Raw genomic sequence first — 26,321 nt, 5'->3', positions numbered from 1 at the left:
ATTCTCGCGCCTTAATAGACAGGGCTGACTGTCTTTTGCTACGACTAGAAATATACTAAAATTTTAGTAAACAGAAAACTACCGGTGGAGCAGCAGTCGTTTTCTGTTAAGCTGAGGAGTATTCTGTAAAGCGGAAATTATCCGTGTTATCCTTACCAATATACTGTTAACCTCATTGAAGTGACTATCTTATGCTTGCAAAGATTAAGTTAACAGTAGACAAATTTATTAAATGCTAACTAAAATTTATTCGCTAATATAAAGATTCAATTAAATTAGATATATTAGACTTTTGCAAAGAATATGGTAATTTTTCTAATAATATCAATTCAACTATTATATTTTATCCGAACTGTAAGACTTTAACATTTTAGTATAACAGTTTTGTTTTGAGGACATCGTGCCAGTGATATTTATGGTATTTTTTTAGCTGCTGTGTTTTGGTAGTCTATTTGATGGTTCAGTATTTTTGCTTCGGAAGATACGGTCGCACTTCAACTTTCGCAGCGAAAAATTTTTATTTTTATTTAGTATTTCCTTTTCATTGCTATAAAGCTGCTTAATTTATTAATTTGTTATAAACAGTTAAAATAAGCGCAATGCTAAGATGCTTACGTACGTAAACAGTTCTAAAGATAAAGTGCTTAATTCGGGTTAACAATTTGCTTCGTCAGTGCCGAAGATCCGATCTCCACATAAAGTATTGAAATGAACGTAAAGTGAAAAATAAAGAAGTGACGTTTGCAGTGTCTAGACCTGGAGGTTGTTTTTTTTTTTGTTGTTCGTGTGCTTGATTTGTAAGTTATCTTTCGTGATATTTCTCTTTAACAGATGAACGATGAGTGTTTGTGTGTGTGAAGTGCAATAAATAACTTTGTTAAGCTTTGGAGTTTGACCTTTTATTCTCCTTACATCCGTGCTGCTTATGTATTTCTTGTTATGCTTGCAGCATTAAAACGGTAAAAGTCGTACTCGCCTGTTGCGCATCCGCGTCCTCAACGTCTGTAGAGAGAGAGACGGAGGGGCTGAAATTGGGGTGTAGTCGTTGTTGCTTGCTCATTTTCATTCATTTGTTGCGTGTGCGTATGTGTATGTGTGTGTGTGTGTTGCTCACTTATCCATATGTATGTACAGTGGCTCCCAGCTTATTTGACTCACTACATTTTTAGCCATGTTTTGTTTTTATTGTTTTCGATACAATGTATATATCATATTTTGCTTAAGCTTAAACATTAATTTAAAAATCTGTATTTTATTGCCGATATATTTAATTAAAGTGTATAATATTTAAGAGCAGTGTGTCCAATAAGCTGAGAGTCACTGTATATGCATATATATGTTTCGTTCATTACGTTTACTCCAATTGGTGCTGCTGCTTAGAAGGCAAACTTTCCTGCTCTCTCGCTCTGTCTGCATCTCTTTCTATCTTCTACGTCAACCTATATTGCTCTCTGTGATTGCACGTATTGTGTTAAATTAACGCTTTCTGCTTGGCTGACTCAATTAATTCTTTTAGTTTAGTTACTGTAGTCTCACTTGTATTCTTTTTTTTTTGCTTAATTACAACACACACACTCACACAAACAAACACATTAGAGCATACAATTTTCGCAACAACAAATGTTACCGTTAATGGAGTCATTAGCCCCTTGAAAGCTCCACAAGCTTGAGACCAAGTTTTAAGCTTTGCTCCTCTTTGAACGTTAGCCGCCGTTTGTCTCTCTTTCTCTGTCTCTCTCACTCTCAATATCTCTTTCTATTTGTGAGCTATTGTTGTTGTATTTAAATTTTATTTGTTCAATTGTGAAAATGGCGATTTTACAAACAAATTGTGAAAGTTTCATTTTCCACAGTCAAAATGTTGTGCAGCCATTAATTAATTTATTATAATTAATTCAAAATAAAACTTTTTAACGATCCAGACAGACAAACATAAAAGGAAATTATAAGCTTAGTTTTAAAGTTTGTTAACAATAAAGTTATAGATTAAACAAATAAATAAAATAACATTTTTTATTATTTTATTTCTTTGTATATTAACTTCTGTGATCGGTCGGAAATTAAAATCTTCAAAAAATTGAAACCAAATTTTCAGTGCAACTAAAATAGTTTTTTAAAATTTAAGCAATTAAATATATGTGGATTCCTTTAATAATTACACTATTCTTTTTACCTTTTGACAGCATTAATACAAGTTACTCAGTTTTAACAAATGTTAAATATCGTAAGTTGAGCACATATATATATATGTGAAGTTGATGATGTTTTATGTGAAATAAAATTCCTAAATACTAGAAAGGTCTACTACCTATTCGTTAATATCGTTTATTGAATATCGTAAAATCACCTCACAATAAAGTTATTTAGTTCGTTTGAAATATGCTTACAGGGTAATTCAAAGTGATGTTGAAATGGTTTTTTCTTCCGATAGGAATAGTTTTTACTCACTTATATTGTGTGTTACATTTTGTAAAAATATATATTGTAAAAGCTTAAGTTAGATTTGGGTTGCTTTAAACTGTTTGAGTCAAAGTCTTAAAGCCAACATATAGCGTATGCTGAATATCGTAAAAAATTAGTAAAGGCAATAATCTTGTTTGTTTTTCAGTGAAAATTCTAATATCGTTAGTCGCTTTCGCTTTTATCGTGTGTTGAATATCGTAATATGTGAAAGTCCTTAATAGATTTATGTTTAAGGGTCATTTGAAAGTCTTAAATAAAATTTGTCAACTTCCATTACAGCTTAACTTAACTTGCATATATCGTATGTTGAATATCGTAAAAAGATGTTGTGATGGCGAAAATGGCATCTGGTGACCTTTCGTTGACCAGCACAAGCAGTCAAGAGGGTGAGTAGACGCACTCCCTGGAGAGGATCATCCATATCAAGAGTACTCTAACAATTCTATCTTCGATCCTTGCAGAAGAAAGTTCAGAGTATGTGGGCTACGATAACACATTGCGACCACCATCGAATTCCAGTGGCAGCACAACGGCAGCGAATATGGCCAATAACAATGGGCCCACAAAGGTGGTCGGTGGAGTTGGAAGTGGGGGAGGCAGTTCCAAGAAATACGATCTTCTTCAATCACAATACGAGTCGGCAATGTTGGAGTTGAGCACATTGCGTGTACGAAATACGAATTCGGAGCAACGCTGTGATGAGTTGGCCACACAGTTAAGTCTCTACCAGGAGCACTATATGGCCGATCGAAATAAGTTTACAGATATTGTGGCCGAGAGTGCGCATCTGAAGCGCAAGCTGATGCTGCTGGAGAATCAAAGCCAGAACAATGGCAATCCTTCAGCACCCCAATCCTCGACAGCTGGCAGCAATTCCTTTTACTACGGAAAGATGCAGACTCCATGCGATGGCAGCTGCAGTGCCAGCGAGAAGTTGACGGAGCTAAAGAAGGAACGTAATCTGATTGCCATGGAGCGGGAAAAATACAAGAAATCATATTTTGAGCTGGAGAAGGAACGGAATTTCTATCGGGAACGTGGTGATGAAAATCAAACGTTAAAGGTGCTGCTGTCCAAGGAGACAAAGCATGTGGTTTCCCTCACCGAGGAACTCAATCAGCTGCTCTCCGAGAAGGACAATGTGCTGCAGGAGCATCAAAAGATGTCCGATGATCTGGCGCTGGCCAACAAAGAGATTGAGAACCTTAAAAAAGATGAGCTCATGTACAAGGCAGATTTGAAATCGCTGCAATTGGCAAATGCGGAGCACAAGAAACGTGATCTATTAAAGTCAAGGGAGAGTAGCTGGTCCAAGGAGTTCAACAACGACAACAAGGAGGAGCTGGAGAAGCTGCGCAAGAGTCTCGACAAGGCACAGTCGGAGGTGGAGCGTGCCCTTCAAGATGCCGAGGAGGCGAAACGTGTCCGTGACTGGGCAATCTCCCAACGCGAGAAGATTGTACAGGAGCGCGATTCGGTGAAGACGCTCTGTGATAATCTACGCAAGGAGCGTGACAAGGCCATCTCGGATCTCTTGATGGCCATTAGGGACAGCGAGAAGATCAAGAAGCAAAAGGACGAGGCACAAAAGAAGATCGATGCCCTCAAGGAGCAGCTAGAGAGTCAGACGATCACCACAACAACGACAACAACAACGTCGGCAGCTACTCCAACGGACAACGCATCCCGTCGCAGCTTTCGCCTGAGCAGCTATGAGAGTGGCGAGGATCTGCTCGAGATTGAGCTATGCAATTATCATGATGCCGATTTGGGTATCATACTCGATGACAGTAATAAGCGGCAATTGGTTTGTGGCGTCACCAACAGTTCCCGGCATTTGGCAAGCTCAAGATCAACGATGTCATCTGCAAGGTGAATAATCTGGACTGTCTGGGGGTATCCAAGCGCATGGTGCTCGATGAGATCCGAGCCTGTGCGCCACGGTGTCTGCTCCTCGTCTCCAGGACACGTCACAGCAAGCGACATTCATACGCTGTGCAGCTAAAGACAAATGGTCGGGATGCCATTGGCCTCCAACTGGATATGGGTGTGTTTATAGCCAAAATTGAACCCAACTCGTTGGCCTTCTATGAGCCCGAGTTAGATGTGGGCGATCGTGTGCTGAGCATCAATAACAAGTCCATGGATTCACTGCAGTCCATTGATGAGGTGATGCAGTTGCTCAACAGCGACACGGTCAACATATTTGCACTCAAATATGTGCCGGAACAGCAGCCGGATGTGCATTGCCGTATGACAAGCTCATCGGCACAGACGGACAGTTCCATTGATTCCATGCAACAGTTGAACAGCAGCAGCGGCATTGCAAGTGGCAGCGGAGGAGGAGGAGCAACTGGTGGGGGAAACAGCAGCGCCGCCAAGCATCCGTCCAAATTTGCCGATTTTCTGCGCAAGCTCAAGTTCAGTAAACCGGGCACAGCCGATGATAGCTTTGAGCAGGAGCACGATGTGGCAATTGCCGCCTTGGACTCGGTGCTCAGTGAGAACAGCTCGGAGAAGAGCAAAGAGAATCTCTTCAAGCGTCACAAGCGTGGCAAGAAAGGTGAAAAGGAGGCCAAATCCATGGGCACCTGGCCACGCACCAACATCTCCCACGACAATCCAACGGGCACGATTGTCCAACGTGGCGGTGAAAAGAAACGCGCTCTCATGTCCCTTTTCACCGCCGGCCCTATTAATGTGGACAAGGATGATGATGTTGTGGATCCGGTGGAGACGAAGCCACAATTGCAATTGCAGGATTTGCCACCGCCGCCGTTGCCGTCGCAGCTGACGAAGCCGCGAAATTTGAATGGCAGCGCCATCAAAACACATCCCAATCGCAACTCAAATCCGGTTAGCAATGTCGTTGCCTCCGCTCTCTTTCAGCCTGGCAATGTGGGAGTGAGCTATCCACGACATTCACTCTATGGCAGTGTGCCCACGCCGCCGGAGGACAAACAGCAGCAGCTGCTTCAGCGTCCTGCGCCTTTGATGGGCGCTAATGCGCGTGTCAAATTGCATGCCCAGGATCGTTCCGCCCGTTTCCATAATCCGCATCGGTTCTCCTTGAACATACCGCCAAGTGGTGGGGACTTCTATCAGCCCAAGACGAGCGGACAGCAGGCGGAGCGTCAGGCGGTGCCAGCGGTGGCAGCCGGAGAATTTCCCACACGCAAGCAACAGATGTTTGACATGTTCCAACAGCCAGCAGCTGCCCCACCGCCACCGTTGCCCAAAATGAATGCCATGTTCATGCCGTTGCATCCACCTCCGAGGGTTTCGGGTGGCAGTGGCTCGGCAGGATCGAGTTCGGGTGGTCCCGTCGATGTGATATCATTAAAGTCACAGAACTCTATCGAGTCCATGCTGTCGGCCAAGAGTCCGCCCATTAGTGAGTGCAATGTGTATCCGAAGAGGAGTGTGCCGCCCATGCCGCCCAAGCATGTGTCCAAATATCCCAGCGATAGCGAGAGCATCGGCTCGGGCATCCTTGTCTCAGCTGGACACAATTATATGCCGCCACATCAGGCGTATATGGCAATTGCCGGCAATCGGCATACGCAGCTCTTTCCCAGCTTTCCGCCCAGCAGTCATGGTCGTTATATGCGACGCTCGAGTCCGCTGACGTTGCCATCGCCACCGCCGACCACGATGACGACGATGACGATGGCAACAGCACAGGCAACGCCGCCGCCGGCACATCTGGAGAGTAATAGCAATAGTAGCACCATTGGCATCCCAACAGATTTGGATTTTGTGCCCGGCCAGCACTCACAGCATCCGCATCCACATCCACATCCGCATCCACATGGTCTTACGCATATGCAGCACCCGCCTTATATTGATTACGGCCAACAGCAGTCGCAACATTATCCGTATAATAGTTTGGCCGGCGTATCCGTTCCTGGCAATGGAGTCATCTACGAGGGCGGCACCTTTCCCCGCAAGAAAGACAATCAACGCCTACGCATTCCGTCCAATCCGAGCGTGGCCAGCAATCGACAGAATAGCAGCAGTCTCGTGAAGAACAGTTCCGGCTCCATTGATCATCATTATGCCACCGGAACGTGCAACAATTCGAGTCACACTGGAGGTGGCGCCCCCATTTCCCTAATGAGTTCCAGCTATGCGGCGAATGTGAGCAGCATCAATGGCGTTGCGGGAGGAGGGGGCAGTGGCAGGGGTTCACCCATGCCACAGGTCCATGTGGAGGTGCTTAGCCATGGCGGACCAACGAGTGGCAGCGGGAAACGTTGCTCGAATGTGGCATCGGATTTTCTATGCCCTGGAGACCTTAGAAGAGTCACGATCGATAAGCGCGACAAGTCGCTCGGCATTACCATACAGTGCAACAAAAATGGCGGCGGTATTTTTGTGTCCACAGTTGCCGACAAGAGTACCGCAATGCGTGCCGGTCTCCAGGTGGGCGATCAACTCTTGGAAGTCTGTGGCATCAACATGCGTGCTGCCACCAACGAAATAGCCGCCAATGTCCTGCGCCAGTGCGGTGATTCATTCACAATGCTGGTCCAGTACAATCCAGAGAGTAAGTACACTCCTTTCACGATATGATTAAAGATTGAATTTTCCGAATTTGATGCAGAATTAAAATTGAGGCCACATAATGATAAAATTGACATTCCGCAAGAAAATCGTTTAAGACTTGACAAAGTTATGACAATTTAAAGTTTTTGAAAAAGCGTTCGGGTATGGAAAAAATGGACAGGGATGGAAAAAAATTGACTTTCAATTGTAATGCAGAGTAAAATTAAATCCCAAATAATGATAAAATGAAGTCTGTTAAGACTTGACAAAGTTATGACAGGTTGAAGTTTTCGAAAACGCCTTTCGAGTAATGTTTGGAAGAGTGTCCAGATGAAAGTATGGAAAAAAATATACAGTGATGGAAAACCAGAGTTTATTACTTTTGACGCAGAATCAAATTAGAGTTTAAATAATGAATTTAATTTTTTTTAAGCTTTTATTATTATAGTTTAACTTAACATTAATAATTTTATCTTGTCGACTGCCTTACTGAGCGTTAAGTAAATTTAAAATTCTTTCATTGATAATCTCGCAGAGTTTCACACCACTGAATACGAGGGCATCCACAACCTGGAACCAGAATCTCCCCTCAACCACTCGGGCTCGCCAACGCCCCGCAACTCACCGCGTCCGCCGGCGCGAATTGTGCAGGCGACGTTGCCGTTGCAGCCACTGTCCCTGCTGCCATCAGCGGCAACTGTGACACGTGCACCGCTCTCGCATCAGTCTATTAAGGATCAGAGTTTCACAGACAGCTTGGAGAATCAGTCGGATATAAGCAGCAGCCAGGATATGCCATCCTCGGCGGCCACAACAACAACGACAACCGCCTCGGCCACCTCCACGGTCTATGACGATGACACGAAGCCCACGCTGCCACCAGCGCCCGCTACAGTGACTGCAGAGTGTAAGTGTACCAGTCTACAATCTCCTTATAAACTGCATCTATCTAACTCTCTCGATTCCCCTTGCAGCACTCCGTTTTGTCACGCTTCACATGGACAAATCTAAGAATCTGGGCATAAAGCTATTTGGCGGCAACAAGGTGGGCATCTATGTGCATGATGTAGCGCCTGGTTCACCCTCGGATCACGCCGGCATACGCAAGGGTGATCTCATACTGGAGTACAATGGCGTCGATTTGAGTGGCGTTACCGCCGAGCAGGCGGCCAATGAGATCTCCAAGCTAACCGACACGGTCACAATGCTGGTGCAGAACAAGCTACAAAGTAAGTGGCATTTCGCACTCTCTCACTCATTTCATAAACTGGAATTTAACTTATATTTTACTTTAATTTAAAGCACTCAAGCAAATTAAGGATAAGCCTGGGGATTCGTTCTATGTACGCGTGGGGTTTGATCGCATTGGTGAACTGAACGAGGATGATTTGCGTTTTGCCAAGGATGAGGTTCTCTATGTGGACAACACGGTGTTCAATGGCACATTTGGCCTGTGGCGCGCCTGGAAATTGGATGCAATGGGACATCGCAAGGAGTGCGGCATTATACCAAGTCAAATGAAGTGAGTGCGCTAATATTTATTTTGCTGTTTAAATTATACAACTCTCTAACTTTCTCAGGGTGGAGGAGGAGTTGCGCTCGGGTGAGGTTGTCGACTGTGATACGGGCACTGCGCGCCGGGGCAGCACCTCGGCGCGTCGTTCATTCTTTCGCCGAAAGAAGAATCAACGCAGCTCGTCCCGTGACTCCACGGAAATAGCGAGTTTCAGCAACACGCAGCTGAGTTTCTTTCCCGACTCGGGCATCCTTAATGACGATGGGGGCGTGATGAGCTATCAGCGTGTGGAGCTGTTAGACTGTAAATATTTCTTATATTTATTGAAATCTCGATTTAATTGATATTTTATTTGTTTTAGCGCCCATTCGTCGTCCTGTGCTAATCATTGGACCACTTTCCGAGTGCTTAATGGATCGTCTAAAAATGGATTTCTCCAATTTGTTTAAGCTGTGCGAGGTAACCGCCATGGACTGCTCACAGGAGGCCATGGAGGAGGGACTAAAGGAGAACATATTCGTGGACTATCGTCGACGCGGCAACAAATTCGAATGCACCACAGTGGAGGCCATTAGCAATGCGTGCAAGAATGTGAGTAAACTCTGTACTAATGCAACAGATATGAAACAAATTGAGCCAATGTGACAGAAATATGTTACAGGAGATATGTTACCTATGTTAAGGTTATACTAAAGTTTATAATTACTTCGTATTCGCCAAAAAGTAGTAAAAATAATTTTCATCTCTTATTTTCATTGACTATTTAAAAGTTTTTAAGTATTAATTATTATATTTAATCGTTATCTAAAATTTATGGAGTAGAAGCTACAAAGATAAGTTAGTCCCTAACTTATATTATAGAAATCGAAAATTAAATTAAATTTTTAATGTTGTAGTATTTGGTTTTGTTTTTATTAGTAATTAAATTTCAACTGTAAAAAATAGAAATAAGTTTTTTCCAAACCTTTTTAATTTAAATTGAAATTCAATTACTATTTTTCTATCTTAAGTAAAATTTGATTTGTTTAGCCGACTCGATGTCATTGAACAAAAATTTAAAAATAAGTATTCTCTTCTTAAGCAATATAAATAATATTTGAAATTAATTTTTATATCGTAATTTTTTATTTAAACTTTTAACTGTTACGGACCCCAATAATAACAAATACAAATTTCTTAATGCATTGCAGGATCGGCGCCACTGCATCCTGGATGTGTCGATCTCAGCCGTGGAGCGACTGCAGCGCCTACAAATCTATCCGATTGTGTTGCTCTTGCGTTTCAAGTCGGCAAAGCAAATTCGTGACATACGGGACTTTGGCACTGACAAAATATCAGCCAAGGCGGCCAAGGAAATGTACGAGCGTGCTCTTAAGCTGGAGTTCGACTACAAACAATACATATCAGGTAAAAACTGCACTCCATCATTCAAATACCCTTTAATAGCATGATTTTGTATTCATTTTAGCCGTCATACCTGGCGTCAGCATCAAGCACATGTGCACACAGATCAAGGATGCCGTCGACAAGGAGCAGGACAAGCTGCTCTGGGTGCCCGTTACCAATGGCTAGCACAAGCATCTTTAGTTTTTAGTTATTATTAGAGAATATGTCGACAGATACCCTAACCCACACACACACAATGGGTATTCATATTATTATCAATATTATTATACAAATTCTGTATTCGTTTAGTTCAACGCAGAGTATTCAATTGTCGTCAATGCTATAGCACATTATTTTTTGTTAATTGCATTTAAGGCTCGGTATTTACTTTTTGTTTGTTTCATTGTCTCTTGTCTCTATTAATTTATGCAATTGTCATCGCTCGTCTGTGTGAGAGTTTCAGAAATTCTCAATAAAATTAAACTACATTTATTCTAAATACTGTTTAAAGCATTTTGGCTTCAACATAATCGTTATTTATTTCAAATGTTTACTGTGGCAATATTTCCAGAACTTTTCAAAATTTATAGAAACAAGCTTTATACAAATTAAGTGCCTTACTCATTGCTGAAAATATGCAAAATAGTAACTCGGTTGTCATTATGCAACATTAAACAAATAAATCTTTATTCGATGAACAGAATATGTAGTGAACAATAAATGCTATTACTTTTACAATTATCTAAGCCTTAAATTTTAAATGTAAAAAACTGCAATCAAATGCAAGAAAAACGAAATGCCTTCAGCAAAATTCAATTATTTAACTGAAACACACATACAGAAGTTATGTAAACGTATTAAATACATTAAATTCTATTTTATACATATTTATGTAAGCATTTTATATACAACAATAACAACTACGCGTATATGTTGTAAATTATATAAATAATATTGTATAAATATTACTATTTTTGCAATAAATATGTATTTTTTCCAAATCGTTTTTGCTTTTTATTTACATTGTAATTTATAAATAATTTTATTGTTTATGGCCACAGTTGCGTCGTTATATTTATTATGATTTAATTATGAACTAATAATATTTATTAAACGCAGCTGCCACGAATTCGTTTAATAAATATATCAAGGTACATTCGCTCTTTCAGATTATCGCTGGGTATGACATTGTGTTGAAATATATTTACAATAACACAATGACCTTTGCTTGATTATAATTACATAAATAAATAAAAATTAAATTAAATTACACTAAAAAACTACTTTGGAAAGCTCAAGACTTTATATAAACTCATAGTTTTAAGTCGAATCGATCATATAGTTCTAAATAAGCTAAGATGATCTTAAGCGATGGAAGAATTTTCAAAAAGGTACCTCCAGTGACTACTAAGGAAATAAAAATATTTTAAGAAACTGAATCTACGAACTCGTTTCATCCACTCTTTTCCTTTTCTCACTGAACCAATCCATCTCAGTGATTTAATTTTACCCTTCCTTCGCGATTTTCCTGCTGGGGAAATGAAAGGAGCTGGATAGGCCTAGTAAAATCTATATATTGAGGGATTGAGTTTTCACATCTTCAATTTTTTTTTTGCTTACACAGGTCGATCTTCTTTCTTGAGTTTTCCTTTAAAAGTTGTAATCTAATTGGTTAAGCAAAAGTCGAAAAGATGATTACTTCAGTACTTGGTGTGGGTACTATTCACTATACACTATGATAACTGTACACAAACAAGGGACTAGGTCTGTCCAAAGCCTCAATCTGATGAGCTAATCCAAAGGGGGAATGAGCTAGCTCATATATTTGGGAGATTAACCCTCGAAGAAGTCGAATTCATCACGTGGCCGATACCATTGATCTGTGGCATGCTCATAGATCGCACGTTGAACCTCCGCCTCGGCAGCTCCAACGGGATCAGCAGGTGGAGATTGTGGTGCATCGAAGCTGCTATCGGAGCGTGGACTCCTCGATGTGGCACGAAATTCCATGGGTATGTTGTAGCACTTGCAAATGCAGCTGGAGGGAAAGCGAAACCAATCGGAGAAAATGCCACGACATTCATTGTGAGGGTCATAGGCCAATAAACGATGGAGTCGATACTGTTGCTCACAGCGGCAGCCATCGCGACAAAACATCTGCTTGAACTCGTGGGTGCACTTCTCCCAATGCACATACTGCTCGAAGGGATAGAGATTGAGCAGGGCCAAGACCTCTCCACGTGTGTTGTTCGCCCAGAAGGGGGCAACCACCTCGTCCTTCACAGGACAAGCATTGCTGAAAAAGAATGGGAAAATTTAAGAAAAAGGATATTTGAATTAATTTTAGGGTCACTGAAGATTTATCAAAATTGATTATAAGAGAATGGAAAAATGTAAGAAAAGAATAGTATAAATTATATTAAGAATCACATAAGATGGGAATTCACTGAATTAAAAAGTAAAAGAATGGGAAAATATGAGAATATTAGATGATTTCTTATCGGAGAGAGAACATTGCCTCTAAAAGGAAAATGAGAAAGAACGTTATGAATAAGATAAAATTATATTGGGAATTAATCTTTAAAAACATGAGATAATATGAAGGAAGGGAAATTAAATTTAATCTGAGAGTCATTCTCACAGCAGAGGATGAAAAATGTATTAGGAGGAAAATAAATTAGTCTGTAAAAAAAAGATAAAAAATGACAGTCAATCTAAGTATTATCAATTCAATACTATCAAGTGTGAATATATTAGAGAAAGAATATGAAAATTCAATAAAATTTAAAAATTCTTCGTATGAAAATACAATGCTTTAGGAGAATAAGAAGAAGAAAGAAGAATTTGAAAAAAAGTGAGAATTAATGTAAGAATAAAAATTCTTCATATGCTGATTAAGGAATAAAATTGGAAATGGGAATAAAGTATGGCATACTTACACCCCTCGCATGTTGCTGCTCACCGCCACCGGCTCCTGCTTCATGGCATCCTGGAAGAGCTGTCCTCCCTCCCGCAAGAGCCCTGCCTTTGTGGAGCTCATGGGTGGTGGAGCTGAAGTGGTGCTGGTGGTCAGTGGACGTCGTTGCTTGTCCGAGCTCAAGGCCGTGAAGGTGGAGGAGAAAAGGGAGGCAAAGCTGACAGGTGTGGTGCTGCCCAGCGTCGTCTTGGTAGAATTTCGGCGTGCCAGCAAAGCAGCTGTGGTGGTGCTGGTGATGCTACCACTGCTGATGGCTGCTGCAGTTGCTGCTGCTGCTGCTGCTGTGGTTGTTGCAGTGGCTTTCGGTGCTGCCTTAACGGAAGTGGGAGTGGTCGTTGTAGGCGTGGCACTCTTGCGACTGGCCAATGTTGTGGTGCGTTTAGTTGGCACCACTGTGGTGGCTTTTACCACAGTGGCAAGTGTTGCCGGCACAGCTGAAATGCTCAAATTGCGTAGGCTGCCCTCGACTCCCTTTGGAGATCCTCCCAGCTGTGGTGAGTCAATGATTTGTATATTATCAACTGTTTTCTCTGTGGGCTGTGGGCGTTTGGTGGTGCTGGTGGTTGTAGTGGTGCTGCCGGGCAACTCGTAAACACTGTTCGACTCCAAGCTGGGCCGCTCACGTTCCGTCTCCTTCTCCCGCACCCTCTCCCTCTCTGGCTTTGCAACTGCAACAGCTGGTGGTGCAATTGTTGTGGTTGAGCTCGTGGAACTTGTCGTGGTTGGCGTCGTTGTGGTTGTTGTTGTGCTCTGTGTGGTTGTTGTGGACACTGGTCGGAAATGTGGTTCCATAAGCACATCATTCCCCTTGTAGCTTCCAAAGTCATCGCGCTCTGCGTCCCTGCCATGCAACATATACTTGGCACCACGTGGCATCTTCGAATAACGATCTGCCGCATCCTCCATGTCATCCACATCGGCCACCTCATTATTTTGTATCTCATCTCGTAGTATGGAAATGTGTCTCACATCTCCGTACATTCGCTTCATCAGTCCCTGATTCTCATGGACGAAGCGACGGACCGCGTGCCACGGATAAATGGATCCAGGCAGATGACAGAAGGGCTGCTTGCCCAGATCACATGGAATGGCTGCCAACATCTGGGCACGGCCACGTCTCGACATTTTGCCATTTGGACTACAAGAGTTCGCCGAATCGAAGCCGAAGTTGGGCGTGCTGTCGGAGAAATCCAGGAGAGATACGAAGACTAGAATAACCAGAGCATTGCACTGAAATATATATAGGTATAGATGTAGAAATAAATATTGATAGAGATATAGATGAAAATATAGATTGAAGTGCAGAAATAGATATGAGGTAACTATAGATAAAATTTCAAATAAATTAATTAAATCAAAGCTGAAACTAAACAAATCTATACAGGCTGAAAAATAGGCTTTTAAAACGAAAGCATAGTCTGATGTTGGTCAAATAAGATGAAACTGATTGTAGATTTAGATAAAGATGTAGACAATAATAAAAATATACACCTATGAACAAATGAATAAAAAAAAAGACATAGATGATAGTATATAAATCACAATAAACTTTCCTTTAAGTCGATATAATGGATAATTTACTGTTCATTTTTCAAATAATTATTTTCCTTGAAGAAATGTTTGAATTAATTTGAAGTTGCAAAAGTCAAAAAATTTTAAGATACAATATTATTAAACATAAAATCAATATCATTTAATTTTCAGTATCTATTTTTTTTTAAACTTTCTGAGTTGTAGACTTTTAATAAATTTATAAATGCAGCTCTATGTACATATTTGTAACTATATTTGTATTCCGCAGTAATTAATAGTTCAACTTTTCTTGTCCATTTTTTTTATCACAAAGTATTTTCAAAAGTTTCTGTTGCAAGAAATTTTGATTGAGTTTAGATGTTTAAATACTTCCTAAATTTTGAGATTTAAATTTTATCTGTAATTTGTTAAAAAAAATATTAGCTGTTGAAATAATATTGTTTATTTATACATTTTTTTTATTTTATTCTTAAAATTGTTTGTAGTGTCGACTACTTTACTTAATGCTAAATAAATAAATATGTGAATGAGTAAATGACTATATACAAGTAATTAATTAAAGTCAGATTTATCTCTCTCACTATCTGGTTTCATCCACAAATTGAATGGAATCAAGAGCTAAAATTCGGTTGCACTTTGCTGATGAGCAAATGTCGTGAGTTGCAGCTGCAACGATTGTTAATGGGGGGAATGGCTAGAGAAATGGAAATGGGAATACGAATGGGATGGGGTGGGATGGGGCATGAGGATTGAGAAATGGGACTGGCTACAGTTGTTGGCTCTCACTTGAACAAACAATTTGTCGCCAGCGTGACGGGGCACAAAACATAAAAGCACACATACACACTACACAAACGCGGGACGGCCAAAACAAACCTAAGACACTTGGCTAATGTTGCGCCCACTCTCTTTGCTCTCTCTCTCCCTCTTTCTCTCTCACTCGCACAGTCTATGGTTGTCTCTGTCGCTTAATGAACCGGCATTAAATCAAAATTTTACTTTCACACTGCACAATCACAAGTCATGAAGATGATCGATGTGCATTTGCATGCGGCTAAAGCGAAACAGAGAGAAAGAAAGATTGTGACAAAGAGAGAGAGAATGGCCGCAATTACCTTGCTGCACATGTGTGTGGAGCGACCACCGGGCATCGGCATCGAACCGTCACAAAGTGAAATGCAGAGAGCAATTAAAAGCGAAATGGGTTAACCAAGTAAAAGTAAATTGCGGCACAGGCAATGGTAAAAGTGCCACCGATCGACAACCGTTGCAGCGAACCACCACTGAAACCACTGAAACCGCTGAGCCACCAAAGCGATCTACCCATTTTTGAGAGGCCCTTTCCAACTTTCCTTTTCTGTTGCACAATCGAACCACGACGCAACCAAGGAGCACATGCTTCGCACAGAGCCAACAAAAACTTTATCCTCTCTTCCTACACTTACCTTTCTCAGATCCCAAAACGTGTCTGTTCTCTATCCCGCTCTTTCTCTCTCACTATCTTTCTCTGTCTCTTTCCCTTGGTGAACTGGTTTGCTTTTGGGTTCCCAAATTTGATATCAATTTAGTTATCATTTGGTCTTGTATGTGGTTTATTTTTATAGTTTTGTATGATTCACCTTAATAGCGTCGATACTCGAAGTTGAAAAGAAAGTGTTAAACATATTAAGGTAAATGGGAGAGTGTGTGTGTACGTGTTTATTAAACTAACTCGCTTTGATTAGGTAATGCCGTGTAACCCCGTTATGGATTTGTAACTTTTCGGAAATTTATTATTTATTCATTAGCATATGTAACAGCAGTGGAAATTGCCTAAGAAAAATTAAACGTACACATTGAACCATTTTTATAAACTCTAGAATTCCTATTCATTTTCATTGTAAATATAAATGTGATAAAATTACATACGTCACATAAAATGCTTTTAAAATGATATCGTTTGCGAGAGTTTTTCGAAATTAATGTATTTCAAAATTTCATAGAATTGAGCTTGGGATAGACATAAGTTGAATTTAATAAATATTAAGAGAATAAGTATAATTGATTCTAACTGCAAGTTTATTAATTTTTATGTTCTAAACGTGTACTATCTTTAAGCGAAAAGCTATAATACTCAAAAAAATACAATATATTATATTAGAAAACTGAATTAAAGTTGCAATTGAACCAAGAAGTTTAGTAATTCTTAATAAACTTGTTATATCTTAATTTAAAATATTAAATTATTAAAGCTTGTAAAAGATTTTACAATTATTTAAAAAGAGTACAAATTATTCATATATTTTTCGTATTGTAATCTATTTTTTCCAGTAAAAGTTAGAAAAATATAGATTCATTCACTTTTATCAATACATCAAAGCCCTAAATTCCAGGCCATTCATTTCAATTAGCGATATTTCAAGTCCCATTCGACTCAACACTTCTTTTAATCCATCAAAGAACACTCGAGTGCTTTGCGCTAAGATTATAATTAAGCTGAGCATTATGTGGATGTAGATCTGGCGCCGTGGGGTAAAAGTAAACCGCAGAATGGAGGATGAGACAACAAATGACTTAGGCAACGAACTTGCTTTCAAACAAATGTTTTTTTTTATTATTTTTGTGTACAGAATCGAATCAGGTCAAAGCAAAGCAAAGCAAAGCAAACCGTACAACCTGAAATGGAAAGCAAAGTTACTTTCGCTTTGTTTGGCGCCAAATCAACGCGATCTATATCTACATATAAAATTATATATATGTAAACATGTTGAGTATATATGTATATAAGTGAATATGATGATGACAATTAAATTGTAACGTTTCGTATGGAGTGTCATTTTTCTTGGTAAGTCTAGAAAAAGGCATAAGAAAATTAGAGCAACAGTCGGGCTGTTTGTCTGTCTGGCGGCTGTCAACATAGAAGCAACAAATCAATATGTCCAATGTCCAAATGGGCATTAAGTCAACTTGCATCGAGGAAGACATTTGTCACTCTGCAGCTGTTGCAAGTTAGCAACACTTTAATGTGTCAGTGCGACTTTCTATGAAGTGTGCAACACAAAACCACAGCAGCAACACCACAGCACCACAGCACCACCATCTGACCATCTGATTGGCCAGCTGACTAGTCGCATATGTCTTCATTTCCTAAATACTCGACATACACACACACTATGTTGCTATCGTGCAACATGTGGTTTTGGTGGTGCAGCATAGAATGAATTATTTATCAATTCAATTGGCAACTGCAAATGAAGTTGATGTTACATTTAACCAAATTTGGTTTTGCCTCTTTGCCGTTTCTGTGCTTGCTAATTGCCATTGCCAGCAGCAGCAGCAGCAGCTGGTGAAACTTGCGACGCGACGCAAAAAAGACTCAGGCAACAAACTTGACATGCAAGTCCATGCAAATATGTTAGTCTGAACTTCAAAGTGCTCAAATAATGCATATTCATTGGCATTGTTTTGGAGCAAAAAAAAAATAATAGCTGATTGTTAACTGTTTGACTGTTTGAGACACAGGTTTCACTTGCCCGAGGCTCACCGGAAAAAGGCAGACCAAAAATCGCCGCAACTTTTCTCCCAATTTGGTAGCTGATTTTGTTTCTGTTTATCGTTTATCGTTTTTCTCTTTTACTATTTAAATTCATTTGCCGGCCCAAAACTCATACTGCCAAAACTAAAAAATCGTTTTCTGCCGTCATCGCCCCGAAGAAAGTGAAATTTTGTTTTGTATTATTTTATCTTTATTTTCGTATCTGTTAAAGCGGCAAGAAAACGACAAAAGCAACAGCAGAGTTTTTTCTTTGGTTGCGTATGTGTAGACGTTTTTGTTTATGTATGTGTGTATCATTTAGTAAGCTGTTAATATGCATAAAGCTTCGATCGTTTATCGATTTCAACACATGCTGTAAGCAGTTGCCCTGGAACTCAAATTGTTGGTCAAAATCGAAATTGAGCACAAAGTGCGTTTTCATTTTCATTTCTGTCAAATTTGTTGTGACTGGAATGTGCGTAAAACTTGACACCAAAATTAACCGTAAACGTATTTGGCCAATACTCTTCAGTAGGTTCGTAGAAGAAGATGACTCAAGGGTCGAATTAACTGAAATAGCTGAAAAACTAACCTATCCAACTAACTGTAACGACCTCTATAGTTATAAATGGAGGCTAAAAGTAGAAGTAACGTCAAAAAAATGGTTTTATTTTTTTACACTGTATTCTTTAATATTTCAACTTTATGAAAAGTTATGGTTCGTAACCAATTATCGCACAGATCCTAGCTCTTAACTCTTTTTAGCTATTAAGTCTAAGCAGTATTTCCTTTTATAATCTACGTAAATAATAAAATTAAAAAACCAGCTAACAAGGGTAGAGCTGAAGAGTCTGAAATCAAAATATCAATAATTTTGTAAAATTTACAATATTTCTGAAATTTATATTTTAAGACATCTATATTCTTAATTAGGTTTAATAAATGATTTGTTTTTATGCATGCAATTTTATCAGTCAATTTTCTAAAAACAAATCTCCCATAATATTATTTCTACTTTTAATAACTTTTGATAAAAAACAGTGTCATGACGCTTGCATGCTGATACATAACTATAAGCGAATTAAAATCAAATGAAAAACAACTGATCAAGTTATATTTCTGAGAGCCCCATCTTTAATTTTTCCCAATTATCGATAATAAACAATTCCATTGAAGTGGGCTTTAATGAATACAAAGAGAGTGTGTCAAGACTTTGGTATTATGTGATGATAGTTAACACTCTCGTTGGCATTTACCGTTATTAGTTTTGTCATTCGAAATCCGGCAATTCGCCTATCCATTTTCGTAAGCTCCATTGTTTACTTTCACTCTGTTTGGCACACTCACAAAACCACAATCAATGCAAAAATGTGCAAATAGAAATTTCGTCAAAGGATTTCGCAATATTTCACTTGTATAATTTTGGGTATTTTTGTTTGGAGGGGCTACGGCCCCGTAAAGCCCTCTACTTCGTAAGGGGCTATCAGTTTGGGTTTATTCACAGTGTGGATCACACGTATTTGGTTCGAATATTAAGTTCGAATTTAGTTGTCGATTGGCGTTCACATAACTGTAACTTTTCGTAATATTCATATTTTTATTTAGCAAAGATTTATTTAATACCGATTTCAGCGACTTTTTCAGCTAACTGTCCCGCTGGGTTAACAAGCGCACATAAAAACAGCAAATAGAATGGACCCCAAAGCCCAAGCCGAAAAACCAAATCACGTTTACACGCTTCGCACTCACGATTGCAACTGCGGCGAGAGCTGCGGAACAGCGCCACAGAGCCAGAGACAGAGGCAGAGTCGACAGCAGCGTCAGCAATAATGACGGCGGCGTCGACAGCAACAGCAACAGCGACAGCGACTGACTCGGCACCCCGCTCTCAATCCACAACCAGGGCTCACGACAGAGACAGAGAGACGGCTGGCCGAATGGCTTAACTGCGGCGCAAGCGAAAACGATATTTGTACTCTTCACATTTACACACACAGGGTATATTGGCTTCATCAATGTAATCAAGTTGGAAGCTCATACATACATATATATCTAAGTGTGTCTGCTAAATAAAATTTTTTCTTTTAATTATGAGTATTTTCTTCTAATGGCAATAATTTAACCAAAGCTAAATACAACTTCAGCTTATAACTTGCTCTTTTCAATTGACTAAAGGGCATTTTATAGTCGATAAATCACGAAAAGTTGCATTTTACTTGTTATTTTTTACGGCTCCTCTCAGTTGTTTTTTTGCGCTTGCAGGAAAACTTTTTCTTATTTATTATTCGAAGCGTCAGCGTCAGGCGGGCGCAAAAAAAACACAAGCATTGAAAAACGAGCAAGCGCAGCAGCAGCAACAAAAGCAACAGCAGTGCAAAAAGAACAACAACAGCAAACCACAAACACAAAAAAAGCGCCACACGCAACGACACGACGATGAGAGAGAGAGCAAAGCGCCAAACACGAAGATGAAGATGGTCTTTCCGAGACGAAACGAAGACACGATTTTGCTTCTGTTGTTGCTGTTACTGTCGTTGTTGCTGATTGTCGCTGCTGGTGGGAGAGTGGGAGGCTTTGCAAAGCAGCGAAGACGTTGACGCTGCCGCTGCGCCGCTGAAGCCTGTTTAGTAGGTCAGTAGTGGCCTTTAACTTTGTTGTTGCTCTTGTGGATGTTGTTGATATTGTTGTTGTTCTTGCTGCTGCTGCTGGGGCGGCGGCTGTTGTTGTTGTTGTTTTGTTGCGTAGCATGTTTGTTGCAACTTGTACGTAAACAGTGAAAACTTGACTTTGTGCTGTGCGTTTTCTGCCTGCCTATAGATACAGCTGTTTCTGAATAAACATGCAAAAATAAACTTTACTTTAACAGTTTTTGATATTTTTGAATTATAATATTTATTGCAGTTTTTTATAGAAACTATATATTAATATAAATAAATTTAAAAATTCAATAATTTCTCTATATTAAACTTTATTTATAATTAAAAATTATAGAATAATTTAAAATTATGAATACATGTATTAAATTCAATATTTGTTTATGTATGTAACTGTTTATTATAAATAATAATTGTAACATAATTAAGATGAATTGAAACATTTAATGCATTTTTTATATAAACTATTTAATTACAATATTTATTATATTAATTTAATATTTCTTTTCTGCACGTATTTTGTCTTACATTAAAATATTTTAGCTTTTTTAAATATTTCATTTATATTTAAATATGAATTTATATTTTGTCATATGTTATTTATATCAACTCGACTTAGCCAGAGTTTACTGCAAGTCTGACCCCTGTTCCCAACTGGGCAGAACTGTTACAACTTAAAAAACTAAAAATTTAATTGCATTGGTGATTCTTACATCTTTTTATGACTTTTCCATCCAAAACTCCAGCTCCGTTTTCATCTTCATCTCCATCTCATTCCCTTCCCATTCCGCCCTCAGTGCGATGACAGGCAAATGATTTGTGTTTTTTTTTTATTTTTTTATTAACTTATAACTCGATGCGGTACTCGAAGGAGACAGAGACCACTTCCATTGAGTAAATCTCTGACTCGCATGTCAATGACTTCCGCTGAGGCAGGGAGAGACGCCGAGTTGGCCAACGGGGGTTTCAGCCAAAGTTGAGCCACGCCAAATGCATGTAGTGGTAGAGGCGTAATACAAAAACCGCTCAGTGGGTTTCTCAGCTCCAGAAGATCCGCAGTCAACGCTTGGGTGGGTGGTCCTTGACATACACTGTCTTCCTCTCTGTCTCTCTCTCTCTCTCTCTCTTTCTCATCTCTCCCCTTTCATGACGCTCCTTTTCTTTTATTTCATTTTAAAGTTTACATTATATCTGCGCTTCTTTTACATGTATTTGCCGAATATTTTTTATTGTTTGTTTGTCTCATTTTCTGGAGCCGCAAACTGGTTGTTAGTTTCCTGTTGTTGTTTTTGTTAGCAAGATGATTGCGAAATAAATACAAATGTGCAACAGTTTTTTGTTGGTTGTATTGGTTGAAACACTTAAGTATAAGTAATACCACTTAAATGTGCGCATTATAACGGGTAGTTTTGTTTTAAGGAGGCAAGATCAGTGATATATATAAATATGCATATATTTAAAAAAGTCTAATAATATTTATTTTTTATGTCTAAAAAAAGTTTGTTTGTTATTATATATTATGTTTATACAGGGTATATGGTTGGCGAGTTGTAGTATTTATATTGTCTCAGTTTTGAGTGTAGATTTCGCATGTATCTCACATACAAAGCTTCATGTGTATGTGTGTGAACTCATACAACATCAATATTTGAGGCATAATAAGTGAAAGTGAGCAAATAATAATAATAATAATTAAGGGATAACAGGTGCAGATTCAAATCATTTCAGATTATCTTTCCGGCTTTAAAAACTTTGCCCTCTATTCTAGCCAACCTTTCAATTAACGTGTCTATGAACTGTGGAAGTAATTGGGCACATAAATTACTTAAAAGTGAAATTTTTAAATAGAATGTGCTATATTTTTGTGATCCAAGCGCTTGCTGAGAGTAAGTCCATTCTGATTTTTATCTAAATAATTTTGCAATATAGTAACTTGTAAAAAAGTAATTGTAGCTAAGAAGCTTTTAGTATTTATCACATTTAGCAGTTTGGTTTGATATTGAAAAAGATCATAAGTTGAACGCATGCAATAAGAACAATCCCATTAGTGGTCATATTTACAACCCGTTTTCAGTCTCCCGGCAGGTGGAGCGCTTTTAACTCACGATTACAGCGACAACATGACTGTCTAGATGACGACGCCGAAATGTCTGAGGCAAGCTCAGATTCAGCCTCTAGGCGAGATGAAAGTGCGCCACTGGTTGGTTTGCTTCCCATGCAACTGCAACACAAGTTCATTAGCGTCATCATTGCGAGCATCGTGTTACTGGTCAAGGAGCGGAAAGTGCGTCTAACAGACAGATAATATGTTTTAAATTTTAGCAAACAGACAAATAAATGTTCTACTTTCACCAGTGCAAGAACGGAAAAGCAATCGAATCACACTGAGACAAAATATGTAGCATGGGAACTGCGTAAAGCATCATCACATATAAATTATAATAAGAGATAAAGAGGCACAACCTACAAAAATAAAAAGCACTTTATTTAATGCGCGTTTCAGTATTTAAATTAACATTGGTAACCGAAACGCCTAAAAGACTGACATAGCAGTCAGCTTTGTAGTGTATACTAGTCTATCGTCCGACCACCACAATCTGTTAATAAATACGCCACCTATCGTCGCACTAAGCAAATAAGAGGACGGTTCTTATTTTCAGATCCGTAGTAAAGTTCACGGATAGACGCAATGTCTGACGTTTTTTGTGGACACTTTTGTTTTATGAAAAGAGTTCTCTAGTGGCTGTGAAGGTTGGGATTTCTATTAAAATTTTCTGAATAAGTTCCCTTTTTTATTTTGGCGTTGTAAATTAAATTAATTATTGGAATAGTAAGAAAGTTCCTAGCTCGGAAAGAACTATCAATATGTCTGGCAATATTCAAATAAATTACCATTTTTCTGCCAGGTGGCAACGTCTTGAACGACACTAATATTTTTGTTTTGCAAAACAACAGAAAATAATTTATAATGGAATTTACTGATAAAATGGATATGGAAAACGAACGTGTGTTAAAGTTGATATTCCCAGATGGTGTTCCAGGTATTTTTTAGTCTCATAACTCATGTAAGATATGGTTTAATGATGATTTTGTGTCAACAGATAATCTGCGTGGCAATCCGGAGCTGGACAATTATTTGGCCAAGTTGGGAACCTGCAAGGTGGATCAACTGAAAAAAGAGCAAACCAGATTAGCAGATGAAACCAAACGCATATTGGAGCAAACACAGGAATTGGCCATTTCAAATTACAAAACGTTTATCACAACAGCGGAGAATTCACGTTCGATTTTCCATGAGTTTCAAAAGGCAGAGGAGCAGGTGGACACTTTGATTGGCAAACTGCCCACTTTTAGCGGCAAGTGCGATCAGTTTCTCAAGGATTCCTCGGAGCTGACCGAGCAGCGGCGCCTGAACAGCACAACGCTGCATAAGAATGCTCAGCTGTTGGAGATACTCGAGTTGCCGCAGCTCATGGAGCGTTGCATTCGCGAGGGACGCTACGAGGAAGCGCTGGAACTGGCCAGCTATGTGCAGAGACTAGGCCAGCACCAGGGACATCTCATACCCGTGGTGAATGTGAGTAGCAGCCTGAAGTTTGTGCTCTTATTTTGGTTAATTTAATTTGATATTCTAGAGCATTGTACGCTCCGTGGAGGCGTTGTGGCATACAATGCTGGTGCAGCTGGTGGCACAGTTGCGCTTGGATCTGCAGTTGCCCAAGTGCCTCCAGATTGTTGGGTATCTGCGTCGCATGCAGGCCTTTGGCGACAACGAGCTTAAGTTAAAGTTTTTGCAGGCGCGAGACGCTTGGCTAACGTCCTGTCTGGAGGCGATTCCTAGAAAAGATGGTATGTTAGCACTTTGTTACATTAAAACTTATCAAAACAGAGAAAAAAGCATCTTAAAAATGTGATAAACTTAGACATAATATTTTTAGATGGTTTATCCTGGATAAACTTAGATACATAAACCTTTTTTAGATGGGCTAACCTGGAAATAGGATAAACTTTTATCTTAAGTTTGTAGTTTAAGAGCTTATAATAAAAATTATATTTTACTTAAAAAAAAAAATCATCAAAAACAGATGAGATATTATTTGATTTTTAAATAAAGTAGAATTTGAAATATAATTATTATTAAATGTGAGAGTTTAAGATAATTTTTCTGATAAAATGTCTACAAATAATTTTTGTTTTATTATTAGAATTATTATTATTATTTAAATTATTTAATTATTATAAATTATTTAAATTGCAGCGCAGCAACATCTGACCAAGACGATTGAAATTACGCGTATTAACTTATTCAACATTATCACACAGTATCGCGCCATATTTCCGGAGGAGGAGATTGTGGGCAAGTCGACGCCATCGAAGCCTCTGCAAGGCGTCAGCTGCAATGGCGATCGCTTGTTTCAGGCCTGGCTGCACAACAAGGTGGGTATTGTAGATGATTGGCTTATGCTTTCCAATTCATAAGAGTTTCCCTTTTAGATCAATGGCTTTCTATTGACACTCGAGACGGATCTGGAGCGTGGCGTAAACTCCATTGAAACGGTGCTGGGACAGTGCATGTACTTTGGCTTATCCTTCAGTCGTGTCGGTGCCGATTTCCGGGCATTGATTGCGCCCATCTTTGTGCGCGTGGTGCGTCACAAGTTTGAGGCAAGCATTGCCCAAGTCAATGAGCACTTTGGGCAGGAGTTGGACAAGTTTACACTGATCAACAAGGTGACGTTGCACAGCCGCAAGCAACTTGATACGGCAGCTCTGTCTTCCAGCGAACAAAAGTCAGAATCTTATGCTCCGCCTGAGACTTTGCTTGACTTTTATCCACTTGCTGCTCTGTGTAATGGCTATCTAAATGCACTGAACGAGCTGCGTCTCTGTGCACCGTTTGCTGTGGCAACTGATGTGACGAGCTGCTTGCAACAATCGTTGCAGTTGGTGGCACAACGAGTGCTTGCCTTTTATCGACAGGAACAGCAGGCATTCACGGGAAACGAACGCGAGACATTTGTTAAGTTGTGCTCCTGTCTCGCCTACGATCTCGTTCCCTACGTGCAACGCTGCATTCATGGCGTCTTTCCACCTCAGTCGATTACGGTACATCTCGGTATTAGCTTGCTGCAACTGGAGCAACAGCAGCTCACCTTCTTGCAGCAGCAACAGATCCTGGAGCCGTTAAAGCATCTGCTGCCTTCAAAAGTGCTCATCCAGCCATCGGCAGTGCCAGTTGTAGAACCTACAAATGTGCCTATTCCAGCCGAGGGCTGAAGGTTGAAAAGTGATAGTTGTATTCCAAATATTAACTTATATAATACCTATTATATTGTGTTTAACATATTATACATAAATGTAAAAATTGAGCGACCAGGACTTGAATATGCCATGCAGAAGAGTGGGAGGAGCAGAAGCAAGGAGTAATATTTTTCAACTGAACCGTTTTCAAAATATATGTACTAAATAGTAAAATGTATTACTTATTAAATTTAAAATATAACTTACTTAGGTTTGCAGCCTTGTACATTTTGGGAATCAAAAGCTTTATTATATTGTTTGTTTAAGATACTTAAAAAGTATTTCTTAAATTAAACAATACCTTCGACTTTTTGTTTATACAGTTATCTACTTAATGAATTCAATACTTTTCGACAATTGTTCTGTTAATCTATTGTCTGGTCATGCCTCGACGTGCCTATATAAGCCGAAAAATATCACAGTGGGATC

At 39.3% G+C, this 26,321-nt stretch overlaps 3 protein-coding genes across 3 annotated transcripts; 2 read left to right on the top strand and 1 right to left on the bottom strand.

Annotated features, from left to right (window-relative positions):
- Nucleotides 1–469: 469 nt before the first annotated feature.
- Nucleotides 470–10,651, top strand: LOC117780339 (disks large homolog 5). The gene is given in 11 exon segments (XM_034616824.1): nt 470–797; nt 2,743–2,849; nt 2,925–4,289; nt 4,292–7,012; nt 7,547–7,918; nt 7,986–8,240; nt 8,314–8,533; nt 8,592–8,830; nt 8,889–9,118; nt 9,718–9,934; nt 9,996–10,651. Coding segments are annotated over 10 exon segments (5,778 nt in total). The 5' UTR covers nt 470–797; nt 2,743–2,794; the 3' UTR covers nt 10,100–10,651.
- A 725-nt stretch (nt 10,652–11,376) lies between these two features.
- Nucleotides 11,377–15,580, bottom strand: LOC117781223 (protein spaetzle 4). Its single transcript, XM_034617976.1, has 4 exons — nt 15,539–15,580; nt 13,209–14,120; nt 12,853–13,175; nt 11,377–12,209 (listed from the first exon to the last, which is right to left on the bottom strand). Exons 1-4 carry the CDS (start codon nt 15,578–15,580, stop codon nt 11,747–11,749), a joined length of 1,740 nt encoding a protein of 579 aa, XP_034473867.1. The 3' UTR covers nt 11,377–11,746.
- A 7,920-nt stretch (nt 15,581–23,500) lies between these two features.
- LOC117781595 (conserved oligomeric Golgi complex subunit 8) lies at nt 23,501–26,066 on the top strand. The gene is made up of 5 exons (XM_034618372.1): nt 23,501–23,632; nt 23,693–24,168; nt 24,227–24,440; nt 24,850–25,028; nt 25,086–26,066. Exons 1-5 carry the CDS (start codon nt 23,560–23,562, stop codon nt 25,866–25,868), a joined length of 1,725 nt encoding a protein of 574 aa, XP_034474263.1. The 5' UTR covers nt 23,501–23,559; the 3' UTR covers nt 25,869–26,066.
- The last annotated feature ends 255 nt before the right edge of the window (nt 26,067–26,321 follow it).

The sequence above is a fragment of the Drosophila innubila genome (assembly GCF_004354385.1).
Source record: "Drosophila innubila isolate TH190305 chromosome 2L unlocalized genomic scaffold, UK_Dinn_1.0 4_B_2L, whole genome shotgun sequence".
Taxonomy (NCBI): domain Eukaryota; kingdom Metazoa; phylum Arthropoda; class Insecta; order Diptera; family Drosophilidae; genus Drosophila; species Drosophila innubila.
Note: the sequence above shows the minus strand (reverse complement) of the source record. Positions and strands in the feature narration are given on the sequence as shown.